The sequence below is a fragment of the Cervus elaphus genome, chromosome 11 (assembly GCF_910594005.1).
Source record: "Cervus elaphus chromosome 11, mCerEla1.1, whole genome shotgun sequence".
Lineage (NCBI taxonomy): Eukaryota > Metazoa > Chordata > Mammalia > Artiodactyla > Cervidae > Cervus > Cervus elaphus.
This window is the reverse complement of record NC_057825.1, coordinates 41991323-42009088: the sequence shown is the minus strand read 5'-3', so window position 1 is coordinate 42009088 and position 17766 is coordinate 41991323. Positions and strand designations below refer to the sequence as shown.

General features: G+C 40.5%; 1 protein-coding gene across 1 annotated transcript in view; it reads left to right on the top strand.

Moving 5' to 3' along the window:
- The window catches only part of ACTR2 (actin related protein 2), a 36744-nt gene extending 22835 nt beyond the window's left edge, over window positions 1-13909 (top strand). The window contains exons 7-9 of the mRNA XM_043917648.1: window positions 748-893; window positions 8880-9012; window positions 12229-13909. Coding sequence (XP_043773583.1) covers window positions 748-893; window positions 8880-9012; window positions 12229-12399 — 450 coding nt within the window. The 3' untranslated portion in view covers window positions 12400-13909. The remainder of the gene's footprint in view (window positions 1-747; window positions 894-8879; window positions 9013-12228) is intronic.
- The last annotated feature ends 3857 nt before the right edge of the window (window positions 13910-17766 follow it).

The following is a 17766-nucleotide window of genomic DNA, read 5'->3' as shown; positions in this document are numbered from 1 at the left end:
TTTGTTTAACATTTCTCATTTAATTAAACATAAACATGATGTAACTTAAAGGTTTTCTGCACAGGGTCATATGATAGTGGTATCTTACCAGTTGCTTAAATCTTATTTTCTTAAAATTATATTTATCTATTTAAAAATTTAATAGGACCTAGTAAGTAGGATACAACAGAATTGCCTAATAAAAAATAGGTTAGCGTCTTAAAAAAAAAAAAATAGGTTAGCGTCTTTAAGCTTTTTTGATCATAAGATTTTCCTTGGAATAAATGATTTGATAGAAGTTTCACACGTGATACAGTGTTTGATGCCAAAAAAGTAGTTCCCCAGAATAATTATTTGGTGAAAGAAATTTAAAATTTTTAATTGAATGTGTTTGTGCTACGTGGTAAAAATCTCCATAAACTCAAAAATGTGTTAAAATGATAAAGAGAAACAGCATTGCTGTGGGTGATGAGCACTACCTGTAGTTCTCACTTGCACACACCAGTAGACATCACACATTTGTGTATTGGTGACTCCTTCAAGAAATTCCTGCTATTTGGGGGCAGGACATGTCATTTCAAAAGCAGAACAGAGCATGATAATAAAAACAATTATTTTAATGTATTTTACTTTGTCTTTTCTCAAAAATGTATTTTGGGGAAAATATATTGCTAATGATTTTGGTTATAAAACAGGCATCCTAGCCCCTGAAGAACACTGGAAGCTTTTTAAATCTTTTGCTGATACCTGATTGTTCTTGGTCTCTAGCTCCCAGATGGCCGCATTATCAAAGTCGGGGGAGAGAGGTTTGAAGCCCCGGAAGCTCTGTTTCAGCCTCACTTGATCAATGTCGAGGGAGTAGGTGTTGCTGAATTGCTTTTTAACACAATCCAGGCGGCTGACATTGATACCAGGTACTTTAGAAATGGTTGTTTCAAAGTTGCTTATCAGAAATAGATGGAATATAAATAGCTAGAGTGACCAAGTTGTCTGTTATCTCACCCAAGTTTTTGATGGGATGACACTGGTTGTTGAATGGCATATATCATTGTGTCTCAGATGCCCATTTAAATTTATTTTGAAATACTTTAAACATTGCAAGTTGCCAGAATAGAACAGAGAGCTCCTGTACACTGCCCAGTTTTCCATTTCACTGATTTTAGCATTCTACATGTTTGTGTGCTCCCCCTCCCTCTCTCCCTCGTGGTCTTGAGTCATTTGAGAGCAGGTTGAATATGTAAGTCCTCTTTACTCCTTGATGTTTACTTTGTGTTTCTCAGGAATGAGGCTGCTCTCTTACAGCCACAGTGCAGTTACTGAGTTCAGGGCATTGCTGATGTACTTTTATCTGCCATCTGTACTTCAGTTTCGTTCTCTGTCCCAGTAATGCCCTTTATACAGTTTTTCTTTTCTCCAGTAAAGGGTCAGAACTAAGAGCACACATTGTGTTTAGTTGTCATGTCTCTTAGTTAACCTTTTATCTGTTGTAATCCCTCAGTCTTTCATGACATTGATATTTTTGCAGACTACAACTTGGGTTTGAATGTTTTCTCATGATTAAATTTAGATTTTGCATTTTCGGCTGGAACACTCCTTAAGTGATGTGTCCTTCTTAGGTTATCACGTCCAGAAGTGACATCGGTTTGCTCCTATTTAGTGATGTTAGTGTTAAACTCTTAGTGAAGTTTCCTGTTTTCTCCATTGTATCAGTTCAGTTCAGTCGCTCAGTCATGTCTGACTCTTTGCAACCCCACGGACTGCAGCACGCCAGGCCTCCCTGTCCATCACCAACTCCTGGGGTTTACTCAAACTCATGTCCATTGAGTCGGTAATGCCATCCAACCATCTCATCCTCTCTTGTCTTGTCCCCTTCTCCTCCTCCCTTCAATCTTTGCCAGCATCAGGGTCTTTTCAAATGAGTCAGTTCTTCGCATCAGGTGGCCAAAGTATTGGAGTTTCAGCTTCAACATCAGTCCTTCCAATGAACATTCAGGACTGATTTCCTTTAGGATGGACTAGTTGGATCTCCTTGCAGTCCAAGGGACTCTCAAGAGTCTTCTCCAACACCACAGTGCAAAAGCATCAATTCTTCAATTCTTCGGCGTTCAACTTTCTTTATAGTCCAACTCTCACATTCATACACGACTACTGGAAAAACCATAGCCAACAAACCACTGGTTTGTTGGCAAAGTAATGTCTCTGCTTTTTAATATGCTGTCTAGGTTGGTCGTAACTTTTCTTCCAAGGAGCAAGCGTCTTTTTATTTCATGGCTGCAGTCACCATCTGCAGTGATTTTGGAGTCCAAAAAAATAAAGTCTGTCATTGTTTCCCCATCTATTTGCCATGAAGTGATGGGACCAGATGCCATGGTCTTAGTTTTCTGAATGTTGAGCTTTAAGACAACTTTTTCACTGTCCTCTTTCACTTTCATCAAGAGGTTCTTTAGTTCTTCTTCACTTTCTGCCATAAAAGTGGTGTCATCTGCATACCTGAGGTTATTGATATTTCTCCCAGCAATTTTGATTCCAGCTTGTGCTTCATCCAGCCCAGCATTTCTCATGATGTACTCTACATATAAGTTAAATAAGCAGGGTGACAGTATACAGCCTTGATGTACTCCTTTTCCTATTTGGAAGCAGTCTGTTGTTCCATGTCTAGTTTTAACTGTTGCTTCCTGACCTGCATACAGATTTCTCGGGAGGCAGGTCAGATGGTCTGGTATTCCCATCTCTTGAAGAATTTTCCACAGTTTGTTGTGATTCACACAGGCAAAGGCTTTGGCATAGTCAATAAAGCAGAAATAGATGTTTTTCTGGAACTCTCTTGCTTTTTCGATGATCCAGCGAATGTTGGCAACTTGATCTCTGGTTCCTCTGCTTTTTCTAAAACCAGCTTGAACATCTGGAAGCTCACGGTTCACATATTGTTGAAGCCTGGCTTGGAGAATTTTGAACACTACTTTGCTAGCGTGTGAAATGAGGGCAATTGTGCAGTAGTCTGAGCATTCTTTGGCATTGCCTTTCTTAGGGATTGGAATGAAAACCGACCTTTTCCAGTCCTATGGCCATTGCTGAGTTTTCCAAATTTGCTGGCGTATTAAGTGCAGCACTTTCACAGCATCATCTTAGGATTTGAAATAGCTCAACTGGAATTCCATCACCTGCACTAGCTTTGTTCGTAGTGATACTTCTTAAGGCCCACTTGACTTCACATTCCAGGATGTCTGGCTCTAGGTGAGTGATCACACCATCGTGATTATCTGGGTTGTGAAGATCTTTTTTGTGCAGTTCTTCTGTGTATTCTTGCCACCTCTTCTTAATATCTTCTGCTTCTGTTAGGTCCATACCATTTCTGTCATTTATTGAGCCCATCTTTGCATGAAATGTTCCCTTGGTATCTGTAATTTTCTTGAAGAGATCTCTAGTCTTTCCCATTCTATTACTTTCATCTGTTTCTTTGAACTGGTCACTGAGGAAGGCTTTCTTATCTCTCCTTACTATTCTTTAGAACTCTGCATTCAAGTGGGTATTTCTTTTCTCCTTTGCTTTTCGCTTCGCTTCTTTTCACAGCTATTTGTAAGGCCTCCTCAGACAGCCATTTTACTTTTTTTGCATTTCTTTTTCTTGGGGATGGTCTTGCTCCCTGTCTCCTGTACAGTGTCACGAACCTCAGTCCATTGTTCATCAGGCTCTCTGTCTATCAGATCTAGTCCCTTAAATCTATTTCTCACTTCCACTGTATAATTGTTAGGGATTTGATTTAGGTCATACCTGAATCAAATTTCTTCAATTTCAGTCTGAATTTGGCAATAAGGAGTTCATGATCTGAACCACAGTCAGCTCCTCATCTTGTTTTTGCTGACTGTATAAAGCTTCTCCATCTTTGGCTGTAAAGTATATAATCAGTCTGATTTCAGTGTTGACCGTCTGGTGATGTCCATGTGTAGAGTCTTCTCTTGTGTTGTTGGAAAAAGGTGTTTGCTATGACCAGTGCGTTCTCTTGGCAGAACTCTATTAGCTGTTGCCCTGCTTCATTCTGTACTCCAAGGCCAAATTTGCCTGTTATTGCAGGTGTTTCTTGACTTCCTACTTTTGCATTCCAGTCTCCTCTAATGAAAAGGCCATCTTTTTTGGGTGTTAATTCTAGAAGGTCTTGTAGGTCTTCATAGAACTGTGCAGCTTCTTCAGCATTACTGGTCAGGGCATAAACTTGGATTACCGTGATATTGAATGGTTTGCCTTGGAAATTAGATCATTCTGTCGTTTTTGAGACTGCATCCAAGTACTGCATTTTGAACTCTCTTGACTATGATGACTACTCCATTTCTCCAAAGGATTCTTGCCGAGAGTAGTAGATATAATGGTCCTCTGAGTTAAATTCACCCATTCCAGTCCATTTTATTTCTCTGATTCCTAAAATGTTGACGTTCACACTTGCCATCTCCTGTTTGATCACTTCCAATTTGCCTTGACTCATGGACCTAACATTCCAGGTTCCTGTGCAATATTGCTCTTTACAGCATCGGATCTTGCCTCCATCACCAGTCACATCCACAACTGGGTGTTGATTTTGCTTAGTCTCCGTCTCTTCAGTCTTGCTGGAGTTATTTCTCCACTGATCTCCAGTAGCATATTGGGCACCTACCAACCTGGGGAGTTCATCTCTCAGTCCTATCTTTTTGTCTTTTCATACTGTTCATGGGGTTCTCAAGGCGGGAATACTGAAGTGGTTTGCCATTTCCTTCTCCAGTGGACCACATTTTGTCAGAACTCTCCACCGTGACTAGTCCGTCTTGGGTGGCCCTAGACGGACTCACAGTTTCATTGAGTTAGACAAGACTGGTGGTCCATGTGATTAGATTGGTTAGTTTTCTGTGATTGTGGTTTTTGGTCTGTCTGCCCTCTGATGGAAAAGGATAAGAGGCTTATGAAAGCTTCCTGATGGGATAGACTGACTGAGGGGGATACTGAGTTTTGTTCTGGTGGGTGGGGCCATGCTCAGTAAATCTTTAATCCAATTTTCTATTGATGGGTGGAGCTGTGTTCCTTCCCTGCTATTTACCTGGGGCCAAACTGTGGTGGAGCTTCCCTCCTGGCTCAGATGGTAAAAGCATCTGCTTGCAATGTGGGAGACCCGGGTTAGATCCCTGGGTGGGGAAGATCCTCTGGAGAAGGAAATGGCAACCCACTCCAATACTCTTGCCTGGAAAATTCCATGGATGGAGGAGCCTGGTGGGCAACAGTCAATGGGGTTGCAAAGAGTCAGACACGACTGAGCGACTTCACTTTAAACTGTGGTGGAGGTAATGAAGATAATGGTGACCTCCCTCAAAAGATCCCAGGCATGTACTGCCACAGTCCGTGCCCCCAGCCCTGCAGCAGGCCACCACCGACCCACGCCTTCGCCGGAGGCTCCTGGACCCCCGTAGGCAAGGCTCCTGTGGGGTCACTGTTCCTTTCTCCTGGGTCCTGGTGCACAAGGTTCTGTTGTACGTTCCAGGAGTCTATTTCCCAGTCCTGTGTAAGTTCCGGCAGCTTTATGGTGGGGTTAATGGTGACCTCCTCCAAGAGGACTTAGGCCGTATCCATACCCAGAGCGCCTGTCCCTGCGGCAGAGCACTGGCGACCCGCACCTCCACAGGAGACGCTCAAACGCAGTTCTGTCTCGGTCTCTGTGAGGTCCCTGGGTCCTGGTACACACAAGGTTTGTTTGAGCCCTCTGAGCGTCCTCTCCATTGTATAAGTTTTCTTTTTGTTCCTGATTTATAAGTAATTTGTGGGAAAGTACTTTCAGTAGTGTCCAACTCTCTGCAACCCCATGAACTGTAGCCCGCCAAGCTCCTCTGTCCATGGAATTCTCTAGGCAAGAATACTGGAGTGGGTGGCCATCCTCTTCTCCAAGAGATCTTCCCAACCCAGTGAATGAACCTGAGTCTCCTGCATTGCAGGCAGATTCTTTACCGTCTGAGCCACCAGAGAAGCCCCAAAATACTTTTGAGACTGTGTAAATCTCCTGTTCATCAGTTTCTGACTTGCACCCCTTTTATCATCAATTGATGATTTTTGCCTAAATCCATTTTTATTGTGATGGTTGCAAAAAGATGATTTATCTCATTCTGTCATTCCTTCTGTATTTATTAGTTGGCATTCTAGCATAAGGAGCTGCCTTTCCTTCTCCCTTGTTTTTGTTAATTATCAGTATGGACTTGTGATTTTATTCAATGGATTATAATTTCTTATCTCTGCCTTATTTCATTTTGGTGCTAAATTGTCCTGATTTGGCCTATGAGAGCCCCTTCAAGCAGGCTCCTGTGTCCTTTGTTGTTGTTTAGTCTCTAAGGCATGTCAGACTCTCTGGGACCCCATGGACTGTAGCCTGCCAGGCTCCTCTGGCGATTCTCCGGGCAAGAACATTGGAGTAGGTTGTTGTTTCCTCCTCCAGGGACTCTTCTTTGCATGCTCATCTCTTTTGAGCATGTTCTACTTCATTCTCTTTTGTGGCACAGGATATTCCCAGCTCATCTTTAATTTTGGTTTCTGAAGAGGCTGTCAAAACTATACAAAGAAAGGGCCCTCAGAAGTATTAGTGTCCCCACCTGTTGTCTTCCACCTTAGTGCTACTCCCTGTATTTCTTATTTTCTTACACAAGAGGTAGCGTCCTGTAAATACTCTTTTGAACTTTGTTTTTTTCTCTTAATATATCCTAAACAATCTTATACCACTTCCTGTGTGTTGCTGTTGTTCTTTTTTCCACTGTGTACACATAATGGCTTCTTCAGTGAATCCTGGTTATCTAGGTAGGGTCCAGTATTTGTGCTGACAGGTAATGCTGCAGTTAATAACCTTGCGCACACTGTATCTTTGTATTGTTGGGATATATGTCCTGAAAAAAAACGCCTGAGTGGGGAATAGTTGGGTCAAAAGGCAAATGCGTGTGGTTTTGTAATTGCTCAATTCCCTTCTTTTAAGGTTGTACCCTTTCTCTTTCCTACAGTCATGTCTGAGGACACTACAATTGTTCACAGAGTTTGTCAGCATTTTATTTGCATGTCAGTCTAATGAATGAGAAATGATATCTCAGTGTAATTCTAACTTGCATTTCTCTTAAGATTGAAGTTGCGTATATTTTTCTGAGTTGTGTGCTAAGTTGCTTCAGTTGTGTCCACCTCTTTGCAACCCTCTGACTGTAGCCTCTCCGGCTCCTCTCTCCATGGGGGTTTTCCAGGCAAAAATACTGGAGTGGGTTACCAATGGCCTCCTCCAGGGGATCTCCCCAACCCAGGGATTGAACCCAAGTCTCTTAAATCTCCCGCATTGACAGGCAGGGTCTTCACCGATGGAGCCAACTGGGAAGCCCTAAGGACCATTTTTATATCTTTTCTTGATGAATTATCTGTTTGTGGCTTTTGCCTGCTATCTGTAAAATTTTTGTAATTTTTTTTTCCTCTCAATTTTTAAAGAAGTTCTTTTCATTTGAGCTCTGTGATCCATTTGTAGATATTTTGTGATTTTTCATTTGTCTCTTCTGGTGTTTCTGGCCACACAAAATTTTGGTTTTATTTAGTTATATAAGAAGATTTATAATCTTTTATTGCAGCTTGAGTTTGAGTCACAGAAAGCTCTCCTCTTCACCCAAGTTGAGAAATTCACTCAGAAACATTTTATTAAGCAAGTGTTTGCTTACTTCTTTATTTAACCCTAATGAAATAACCACCTAATTTTTGTGGGAGGCTGGGGAACAGGATAATAATGATAATTAGTAAAAATAGCAATTGTCTTAGAACAAGCTATAAATCTAATGGAAGATGTTCAGAAGTCTAATCTAGACTTCATAATTATGATAAATTCTCATAGTGGGGATTGATTGGGTAGATGCTTTTGTCCCTTGATGTAATGATCATTAATAGCAAGATTATATATAAAAGTGCATACCTGTTGGTGGTGATTGAAGTTTTGGTGATGCTAAAGCACTGGAGTCAGGTTCAGTACCCTTTCCACATTGCTAGCGTTGGAAAGTTGCAGCACTCAGATTTTGTTCTGCATGTTCAGTGTATTGAAAGCATACATGTAAATACTCATGGGCATATACCACATGTAGCTATACCTCAGCTGCTTAGTTTGTTACATTCATGCATGCATCTGCAATTAAATGCAATACAAAACTTCTTCTAGAAGCTAGAATTACAATAGCCTGAGCCCTTCAGAACCTGAAAGGAAGTAAAACCTGGAAGCCAGTTTGAATGAAGCCAAAATGGATGCAACTTAGCTCCTGAGCTTTACTAAAAAAAAGTTTCTTCGACCCTCACATAGATTATACTGTTAATACTTTTACTCCATATGCACTTATTTTAGATTTGATTATCTGGTATCATGACCAACAGCATATTAAGGAAGAAAGAGAGGACTGCTGTTAGAAGCAAGCACATCAATCTAACCAAAAATAATAGCCAGCGGCCTCAAAGCAGGGGAACAAAAGGGAAAACTACAAAAGGCAAATGGAAAAATTCAAAAGCCAAAAGTGGAGTCATGGTGGAATATGGTTTATTATAGTACATTACCACATTGAAGTGGCTCCGTGGAAGCACTGTTAAAGCATAACCCAAATACCTCTCCTTTGTGATGAGAACTAGTCGTTACTGAAAGACTTAATTACATTTGCAAGAAAATGTGTTATGTGCTTTAGGAGTATTGTCATCAAAATGATAATAAATATTTTATATATTAAGAGTTTGTTATCTGTTTACAGTAGTAATAGCAAGCTTTCAGCCCTGCGGTTTACATGTTGAATTTTATTTAATTCTCCCAGCAACCACCTGAGGCTAATGTAAATAAAAGCAACTCCTGAGATACTGTTTTCCTAATATGAAACCCCTAATGAATACCTGTTGTGTCTTCCTAGATCTGAGTTCTATAAGCACATTGTGCTTTCAGGAGGGTCTACTATGTACCCTGGTCTGCCATCCCGGTTGGAACGAGAGCTTAAACAGCTTTACTTAGAACGAGTATTGAAGGGTGATGTGGAAAAACTTTCTGTAAGTATCAATCAATACTCCAACTGTTACCATACTGCTAAAACCCTGTTAAATGGCTTGTGATTTTTGACAACCACCAGAGGGAGCAAGAAGTCTTCCTAAACAAATGTCTAATGCAGTCTAGTGCAGCCTTGAAAAAGTAGGAAGAAGTAAATGGTTCAAGATGAGCTTTGTCTCAGCGGTTCTAGTGCCAGCTCACCTTTCTACTCAATGAACTGAGACAGCTGGGTCCAGTGACAAATGTTTTGGTTCATCTGTAACAAATACCCTGGAACCAGGGTTCCTGTACATGGGTGGGAAGAAACTCCTATACTGTGGAGAGAGGCCCGTTGGTTTTGTTTTGCTTTGTTTTGTTTTTTAATATGTCATCAACATTCGGTGCTACTCTTGGACTGTCTCATATTTCTGATTTAAAATGATTTTCTGGCTGTTTCTTCCATATGTCTTTTATCTCCCCAATCAGATAGTCTCCAGTTCTTTTGCATCCCTGTCAGCTATCATAGCTCTTAAAACAGACTTGAAATGATAGTTGTTGATACATAGAGTGGAAAGGAATTTTTAAACTAGGGTGTAACAGTTGATGGTTATTTGACATTGATTTTTCTCTACAAACCCTGGACTGTGTGAAGTACACTATACATACTACGTGCTCAACTAGGAGTCGTTTAATTCTAAGTTAATCTCTGAGGTTTGTCTCACCAACTTTGATCAGCTGTTTTAGATAATGAGAGTGCATCATACAGAGGGCTTTATTATATTGGAGACACTATATTACATCTTTCATTTGTGACTCAAATTACTGAAATTAAATTCTGTATGGACTCATATGTTAAACACATCAAAAGACTTAAAGGAGGCGTGTTGTCTAAACTTCACTCATTTGTCTGATTTTATTGAGTTATACATATAATTTAAAATCAGTCTTAGATGATTATTCAGCAGATACTTCTTGAACTCCTGTGTGCCAAACACTTGTCTAGGTGCTGGGAGAAACAAAACAGTGGTGAACAAAACTGAAAATCTCTGCTTTTAGTCTATGAATAATACTTTGGTTAGTAAAAAGCACCATGAGGAAAAGTCAGGTTAGGGGCTCGAAAGTGATAGTGATTGGGGGAGATGGTGTGCTTCTTCATGTAGAGTGATCAGAGAAGGGGCCCAGTGAGATAACTTTTGAACAAAGACTGAAGGGAATGAGGAGCCTGACCCTCTCGGGGGAAGAATCTTCCAGGCAGTAACAGTCCTGAGTTACAGGGAGTGTGTAGGAGTGGCTGGAGCAGAGAAGCAAGGGAGGGGACTGGGAGGTGAGCGCAGAAAGGTAGTCAGGGGACCTCCGTGGCGACCCAGTAGTTAAGACTCCACACTTCCACTGCAGGGGGTATGGGTTCGATCCCTGGCGGGGGGAACTAATCCCACATGCCACACGGTACGACCAAAAAAGAAAGGTAGTCAGGACGCAAGTCTTGTTCAGCTGTGGTAAAGATTTTGACTTTCCTTCTATTGAGATAGAAAGTCTTGGAAGGATCTTGAGCAGAGAAAGTATTATCTGATCTGTTTAAAGGATCATTAAGTCTGATGTGGTGAATACATGGTTGAGAAAAGGGAGGAAGAACGGATGTCACAGGTTGGGTTAGGAGGCTCTCAGAGGAGGGAGGAGCTGGTAGATGTTTGTGAAATAAACGAGGAGGTGTGAAGTGGTGTCTTAGAGAGTGGAATAGAGAAGAGAAATGTCATGGGGTTGCTGAGCATCTCTGAGGGGCTCAGTTGAGGTAAAGCTTAAAGTAGATGTTGAGTTTTTCTCACCCCACGCTCAGTAACTTGAGGGCAGGGGCAGAGCAGAGTTGACCACCTGAAATGGGGTTCTGCCAAGCAAGGCAGAGAAGGACAGGGTCACTGAGGATAGTGTCAGGACGTGGTGGAGAGAGTGCGCACACGCGCCACAGAGCAGGTCTGAGGAGAATTCCTCTTCATGGGGCTCTGTGGACCCATGGGCCCAGAGAGTGGTGGCTGGGATGGCCCAGAAGGGCGAGTTTCTGAGGGTCTCTGGAATGGCAGTAGTGAGAAACAGCAGCCCGTTGCAAAAGCTGCAGGGGCAGCGGTGTCCTCAAGGGCTAGCCAGGTTTCCCCAGGAGCAGGGTGGCCAGAACACAGCCCCAGACCAGACCTGGCTGTTTTATAAATGAAGTTTTTAGGAACATGGCCAAGCAGACTCTTTTGTCACCTAATATGTTACCTGTTGTCACACACTGTCTCTGGCCGCCTTTAGCTATTGCCAGAGTAGACCCTGCAGAGCTTCAAGTATTTACCCTGTGATCCCTGTAGAAAGAGTTTGCTGACCCCTGCCTAAGAGTGAAAAAGTAACTAGAATAGTTAGAACAGTAGGTTAGCCTCAGAATTAATCAGTTAACAGGTGTTTTTCTATGTCATATATTATGACAGATCCTACAGTTCATGTATGTGACATAAAGACAGTTAAGATGACGTAGTTATTTTGAGTCTTTTTGCACGATTTGTGACTTTGTAAATAAAACTGCTACTTCATTTTAATGTTTCTCTTTCATGTGTTGACTTACCATACAGAAGGAGGTCTCTCCTTGTTAGACAGCTAAGAGTGGCTACAAAGTGTAAAGCTTTTCCTGCTTGTGTTTAATTTTCTTTACTGTGTTCATTTTGTCCAACATCCTCATAATTTTTCTTGACCATATTTGGCCTTGTTTATTCAAACATTCGTTTGGATTTGAGACAATAGAAAGTGAGCTTTGCTTATAAGAACTTAAATCTTACTTTTTTGCCTGGGACTACGATCATAAGGGCATGAGACCTTGAAGAAAGTAGAAGTCCTTTTATCCCAACTCTTCACTTGATAGCTGGCTGGCTGATTTGCCCATCAGTGAGACGCCTGTCACAGTCAGGGCTTCGGTACTTGGGCTTTTAGTCGGGTGACCGTGGAATTCATTGTTCACATCAGGATGCTTTTGAGAGTGAGAAGGGGTGCAGTTAACGATGGGGCCACAGGTGTAAGTAGGGAGTGTTCTCAACACACTGGGATGGATTTGCGATCTCCTGGCTGTGAGTTTGGGCAAGTTACACAAGGTGTCTCTCTACTTCACATGTATACATCACAGGACCTTTGTGAGAATTTAAGAAAAAGACATTTTCATAGGATAGAAAACACCATTGTACGTGTGACATTTTACCGTCTCCTCTTTTTTCCTTTAGAAATTCAAGATCCGCATTGAAGACCCCCCCCGCAGGAAGCACATGGTTTTCCTGGGAGGTGCAGTTCTAGCAGACATCATGAAGGACAAAGACAACTTCTGGATGACCCGACAGGAATACCAAGAAAAGGGTGTTCGTGTGCTGGAGAAACTCGGGGTGACGGTTCGATAAACTGTGAAGCTGGTTCCCATCATGCCCCTAATGTGCTTTCTTTTTTTCCTTTACTGCCAGTCTTTGAACTCATTCAGCTCCAGGACCTGGAAGAGGCCTCTCTGTCTGTGCCCTTTGACTGGAAAGGTCAGGTTGTGTTAAATTTGTGTTAATGTGGGTAAATCTGACTGTTTAATTCCACCGCTTCCCTGCGAGCACAGGGAGAGGGCAGGGGTCCTGTCTGCTGCATTGTTTGTCCTCAGCAGGCATTTGGATCGTTCCTGCGGGCTTCCTATTTTCACTTTACTGCTCTAACGCTGCTAGTCTTAGTCTTTAGCACACTAGGTGGTATGCCTTTATTAGCATAAGAAAACAACTTCAGCCGGAGCTTTTACCTATTACTGGGGTGGGGGTGGTCAGGACTGGGTGGGCGGCTGCTGAACCCTTTGTGGCGTCTCCTCTGTAGTGTGGCGCTTTCTACAGTTACTGCTGCAGCTTTAAGTACCTTAAAGCTTCTGGTATTAACATTTTAGGGAAAGGGTAGGCTCAGAACGAAACTGTTTGGGTGGGTTTTTGCGTGGAGGACAGGGGTAGTCTTTTGATATTCATTTTGTGATTTTTGAGCTTTTCTGCTCTAGGGTACGGGAGCTGAACTTTATTTACAATACTCTGATTTGGCAGGTTTTCTTCTACTTTTGGTCTGCCTGGAACTGTTTCCAATATGATGTAAAAAGCAGGTGTAGTGTCCCATTATTATGTAGTTTGGGGATTTTTTAATTTGTTTTTTAATATTAACCATGTCAACTGGAATTAGACTCCCTAGAATCTATCAGTGGAAAAGTAACATTGAAAAAATGCTTTTGGAAATTCAAATTTCAGACAAAAAGTGCTTAAGAGCTGGTATTTTTTCTAAGTGCTTCTGTTTATACCAGAAGCATTAAGGTAACCCAGTGCCAAGTACCATTCTTGAAAAAATTCTTTTATATAACCTACCAGTGCTTATTTAATAAAAACAAGTAGATACATATAAATAATTACTGGCAGTAGGTTATAATTATTGGGTTAAAAAGAACATTGAAAACTGGGACTTTCTGCCAGTTGGGTAATTTTCACTAGTTTTTTTTGTTGGTGGTATGTTTTGATTTAAAACCTGGAAGTGGAGTAAAATATGACTATTTAAAATGTTGGCCCCCAAAAATCAAGATATAAATACGTATTTGAACTGAAAAAACTTAATCATAACTACTAAATCTTAGCCATCTTAGGCTTGAAAGAAAAGTTGTTGGTATTTTGTAAATGATAGCAGACTTTCCTGTCAGAAAATCATATTTATGAATCCTGTCGGTATTGCTTGGTATCTGAAAAAAATATCAAATAGTACCCAGACTTGAATTCCTTCTAAATTGAAAAATAAAGTAATAAGAGATTGTATCACTTCTGTTAATATTATGTATCTTTTGTCTCTTTTACCTCAATTTGAACAAATAAAAGAAGTTTGCCTGCATGCTGGACATGCTTCAGTACACATGAATAAGCCTATGAATAATGTCTGTAAGATTTTAGGGATGTGGGTGTCAGAGTCACTTTGGAATTCTAAAATGTTCCTAAATTATGTACTTACCAATCCCCCCAGACTTTTGGCTACTGAGTTGTTAAAGGACATAAATGCAGAACTAGTATCTACCAGTTGTTTATTTCAGGTAAATGGGTTGACTCCTAACCTTTGATCATGATTTTAAAATATGGAGATAGAAAACAACAAAGAATGGAATAGACTCTTAAATAAAACAATGAAGACATTTGTCCCTTGAATGTAGAATTTGGTTTTAATTTTGTAATTTTGCTATCAAACATGACAGTTAAAATGTATTAATATATAGAGAGTGTAATTTTTAAATTACATTTTTAAATTTTCTAAGGTGAAATAATGCATTTAGTATAGTGATTTGGGGGGTGGGGTGGGGAAGTAACATTAATTGGAGTTGTCAGTTATGAGCCCTTCAGAAATGAAAATGTTTTCTGTTTTAAAAGAGATGTGATTTATGGCTCTTGAAAACCATTGTCACTTAAATTCCCAATGATGTTTAAAATTCTTTTCTTTTAAAATTAGAATTGCCAATGCCTTGACCTTCGAGAAGGGTTTCTTAGAAATAAGTCCTACATTTGAACTTTTTTCCTTAAAATGGTATTGGATGTTAACTTTTACACAGTTCTGAGCACTGTCAACAATATCTGGAAGGTATTTTGAGAGATCAACGGAAAGTCAAACATTCTGATTTTAACATAAATACACTTCTTTTTGAGGAAAAAAATCAGATTTTTCAAAGTACATTTGAATTTTGTCTTTGTTTTTCCTCTCGATAGTCTTTCTCTTTGGTTTCATTTTCTTATTTTTATTCATATTTTCATTTTTGCTAACACAGGACAGATTGACAACTTTATGCTAGTTGTTAGGCCAAGTTCAGTTCACTGTCAAATTATTTGACAAAAAAGAACTTAGCTTTTGGTATGTTCTTTATTTCTGAAATGATTTTAAATACATAAGAAAAAAATAGAATAAGAGCAAGTCACAGCTAAAGCTCTATTAAAGACATTTTTCCCTCTAGGAGACTGTTTTGTCTCCTGGAAGATTTAAGGAGGCTTTGTCAGTGTTAGAAATGCTCTAGAGACCTATATGAACATGCCTCTTCTCAAGGACATTTTAGCTCATATCTGCAGACTTTTAGGCACGTTATTTTTAACAAAACAGCTAAAGACAGATGAAAATTTATTAAGCCAACCCTTTCTTACTTTTATATTAGCCTTTGAGGAGTAGATGCAGGTATTTTTGTTTTTCCTTCTCCATGAACTTGAATGCTAGTACCTCATGGCTCCCTTCACAACTAGAATTCCCAGGACATCCTCTGGTGTCTCATATGCAGTCTCTTCCTGGTCACCTAAATTGTCATGTGACCGCTCTTTCCGTGTTACAGAGGAAGAAAATCTAAGGCCCTGTATTAGGTGTCATTGTGAATACAGTGAATGTCTTGGTGCTCTTCACAGTTTTTTTTCCACCCACAAACTTTGACCGCAAACTTTGTACAATTGAGTGTGGTGATTACTGCTAATTTTAGAACTTTTGAGGAGGGTACCCAGCTAAAAGTGAACCAGAAACTCAAGGATTGATTTTATCTCAATATTTAACATGCTTTCTAACCTTGGACTTGTCCAGCCACACACAGTACCTGGGGTATTTGTAGGATCACTTTTTTCCTCCAGTTAAAATTCCTTGAACTATTAGAAGATTGAAAATGCTACATCCAAGGTAAGTGGAAGAGGTGGGAGAAGGACCTGGGAAAGTGTTACGTACTTTGTAAAGGCCAAATTACGGGCTTTTTAACCCCACCACATTGCAGTAACCTTAGCTATAGAATAAAAGTAGAATTGGGATGTAAATAAGGCAGCTCTTAGCATCAGCAGGGAATTGGTTCCAGGACACTACCCATGTGTCCCCCCAAGGATACCAAAATCCAAGGCTGCCAGAGCCCCTTATATAAAACGGCATGGTATTTATGTGTAACCTACATACATCCTTCTGTGTTCTGTAAATCATTCCTAGATTTTGTCTGATAATATAATGTGAAGGCTGTGTAAACAGCTGCTAGGGCATGCAGCAAACTCAAGTTTTGCTTGTTGGATTTTTCTGGAATTTTTTTTCCTGAATATTTTCAATTTGCAGTTGATTGAATCCTCAGATGTGGAACCCATTTTTTAGAGGGCCAAATGTAGGTTCCAGTGATTTTTTTCACATTAAACTTAAGATTTTAAAAGCATCCTTAAGCATCTTGCTCTTTGTTGGTTAAATAATATACAAAGTTAAGGGGAAAAGCTATTATATTTTCGTTTAAGTCATCTTCACTGTAGCAATGACAAAAAACTAAATCTTATACCTCCTATATCTCAATTTTTGTTATGTGCAGATGTAAAATATCTTAACTGGGTAAAGTGAAAGTGTTAGTCAGTCAGTCCGTAAAATATCTTAACTGGGTAAAGTGAAAGTGTTAGTCAGTCAGTCCGACTCTTTGTGACCCTGTGGACTGTAGCCTGCGAGGCTCCTCTGTCTATGGAATTCTCAAGGCAAAAGTACAGGAGTGCCATCAGAAATCTTCCTGACCCAGGGATCAAACCCCGGTCTGCATTGCAGGCAGATTCTTTACCATCTGAGCCACTAGGGAAGCCCCATCTAACTGGTGGAATCCAAATCCTGTTTCTCAAAAAAAAAAAAAAAAAAAAAAATCCTCTTTCTCTTCCTTGGGCAGAACAGAGTTCTTGTCCTGTCTTTCTCATACCTACACTCAACTTCTCCTACCCACTAGAGGAAAAGAGAAAGACTGGAAAGACTGCAAATAATTTCCCTTGAAATAGATGAATTAGTATTTTAACAAGGCTTGCATGAACTAGAAAGGTTTGGGAAACCAATCACAAGGATAAGGTACAGTTTTCAAGGCTAAAGTAGACCCCTGAGAACACTGCTTTTTGCCATTAACATCAAGTTGAGCTTTTACCTGTTGAATGCTATTTTTTTAAGATTAGTAAAAAGGAAACTAGTCAGCTGCTTTGTACTTCCTTGAACAGAGGTTTGAAACAGGGCCCCAACTCTCAAGAGTAAGAACTCCATGCATAAAAAAGTAATCACAAATATTCAAATGTAAAGGTATTCAGTTCAGTTTAGTTGCTCAGTCATGTCCGACTCTTTGTGACCCCATGAACTGCAGCACGCCAGGCCTCCCTGTCCATCACCAACTCTCAAGAGTCCACCCAAACCCATGTCCATCGAGTTGGTGATGCCATCCAACCATCTCATCCTCTGTCGTCCCCTTCTCCTCCTGCCCTCAATCTTTCCCAGCATCAGGGTCTTTTCAAATGAGTCAGTTCTTCGCATCAGGTGGCCAAACTATTGGAGTTTCAGCTTCAACATCAGTCCTTCCAGTGAACACCCAGGACTGACCTCCTTTTAGGATGGACTGGTTAGATTTCCTTGCAGTCCAAGGGACTCTCAAGAGTCCTCCAACACCACAGTTCAAAAGCATCAATTCTTCGGCGTTCAGCTTTCTTTATAGTCCCACCTCTCACATCCATACGTGACCACTGGAAAAACCACAGCCTTGACTAGATGGACCTTTGTTGACAAAGTAATGTCTCTGCTTTTTAATATGCTGTCTAGATTGGTCATAACTTTCCTTCCAAGGAGTAAGCGTCTTTTAATATCATGGCTGCAGTCATCATCTGCAGTGATTTTGGAGCCCAGAAAAATAAAGTCAGCCACTATTTCCACTGTTACGCCATTTATCTGCCATGAAGTGATGGGACCGGATGCCATGATCATAGTTTTCTGAATGTTGAGCTTTA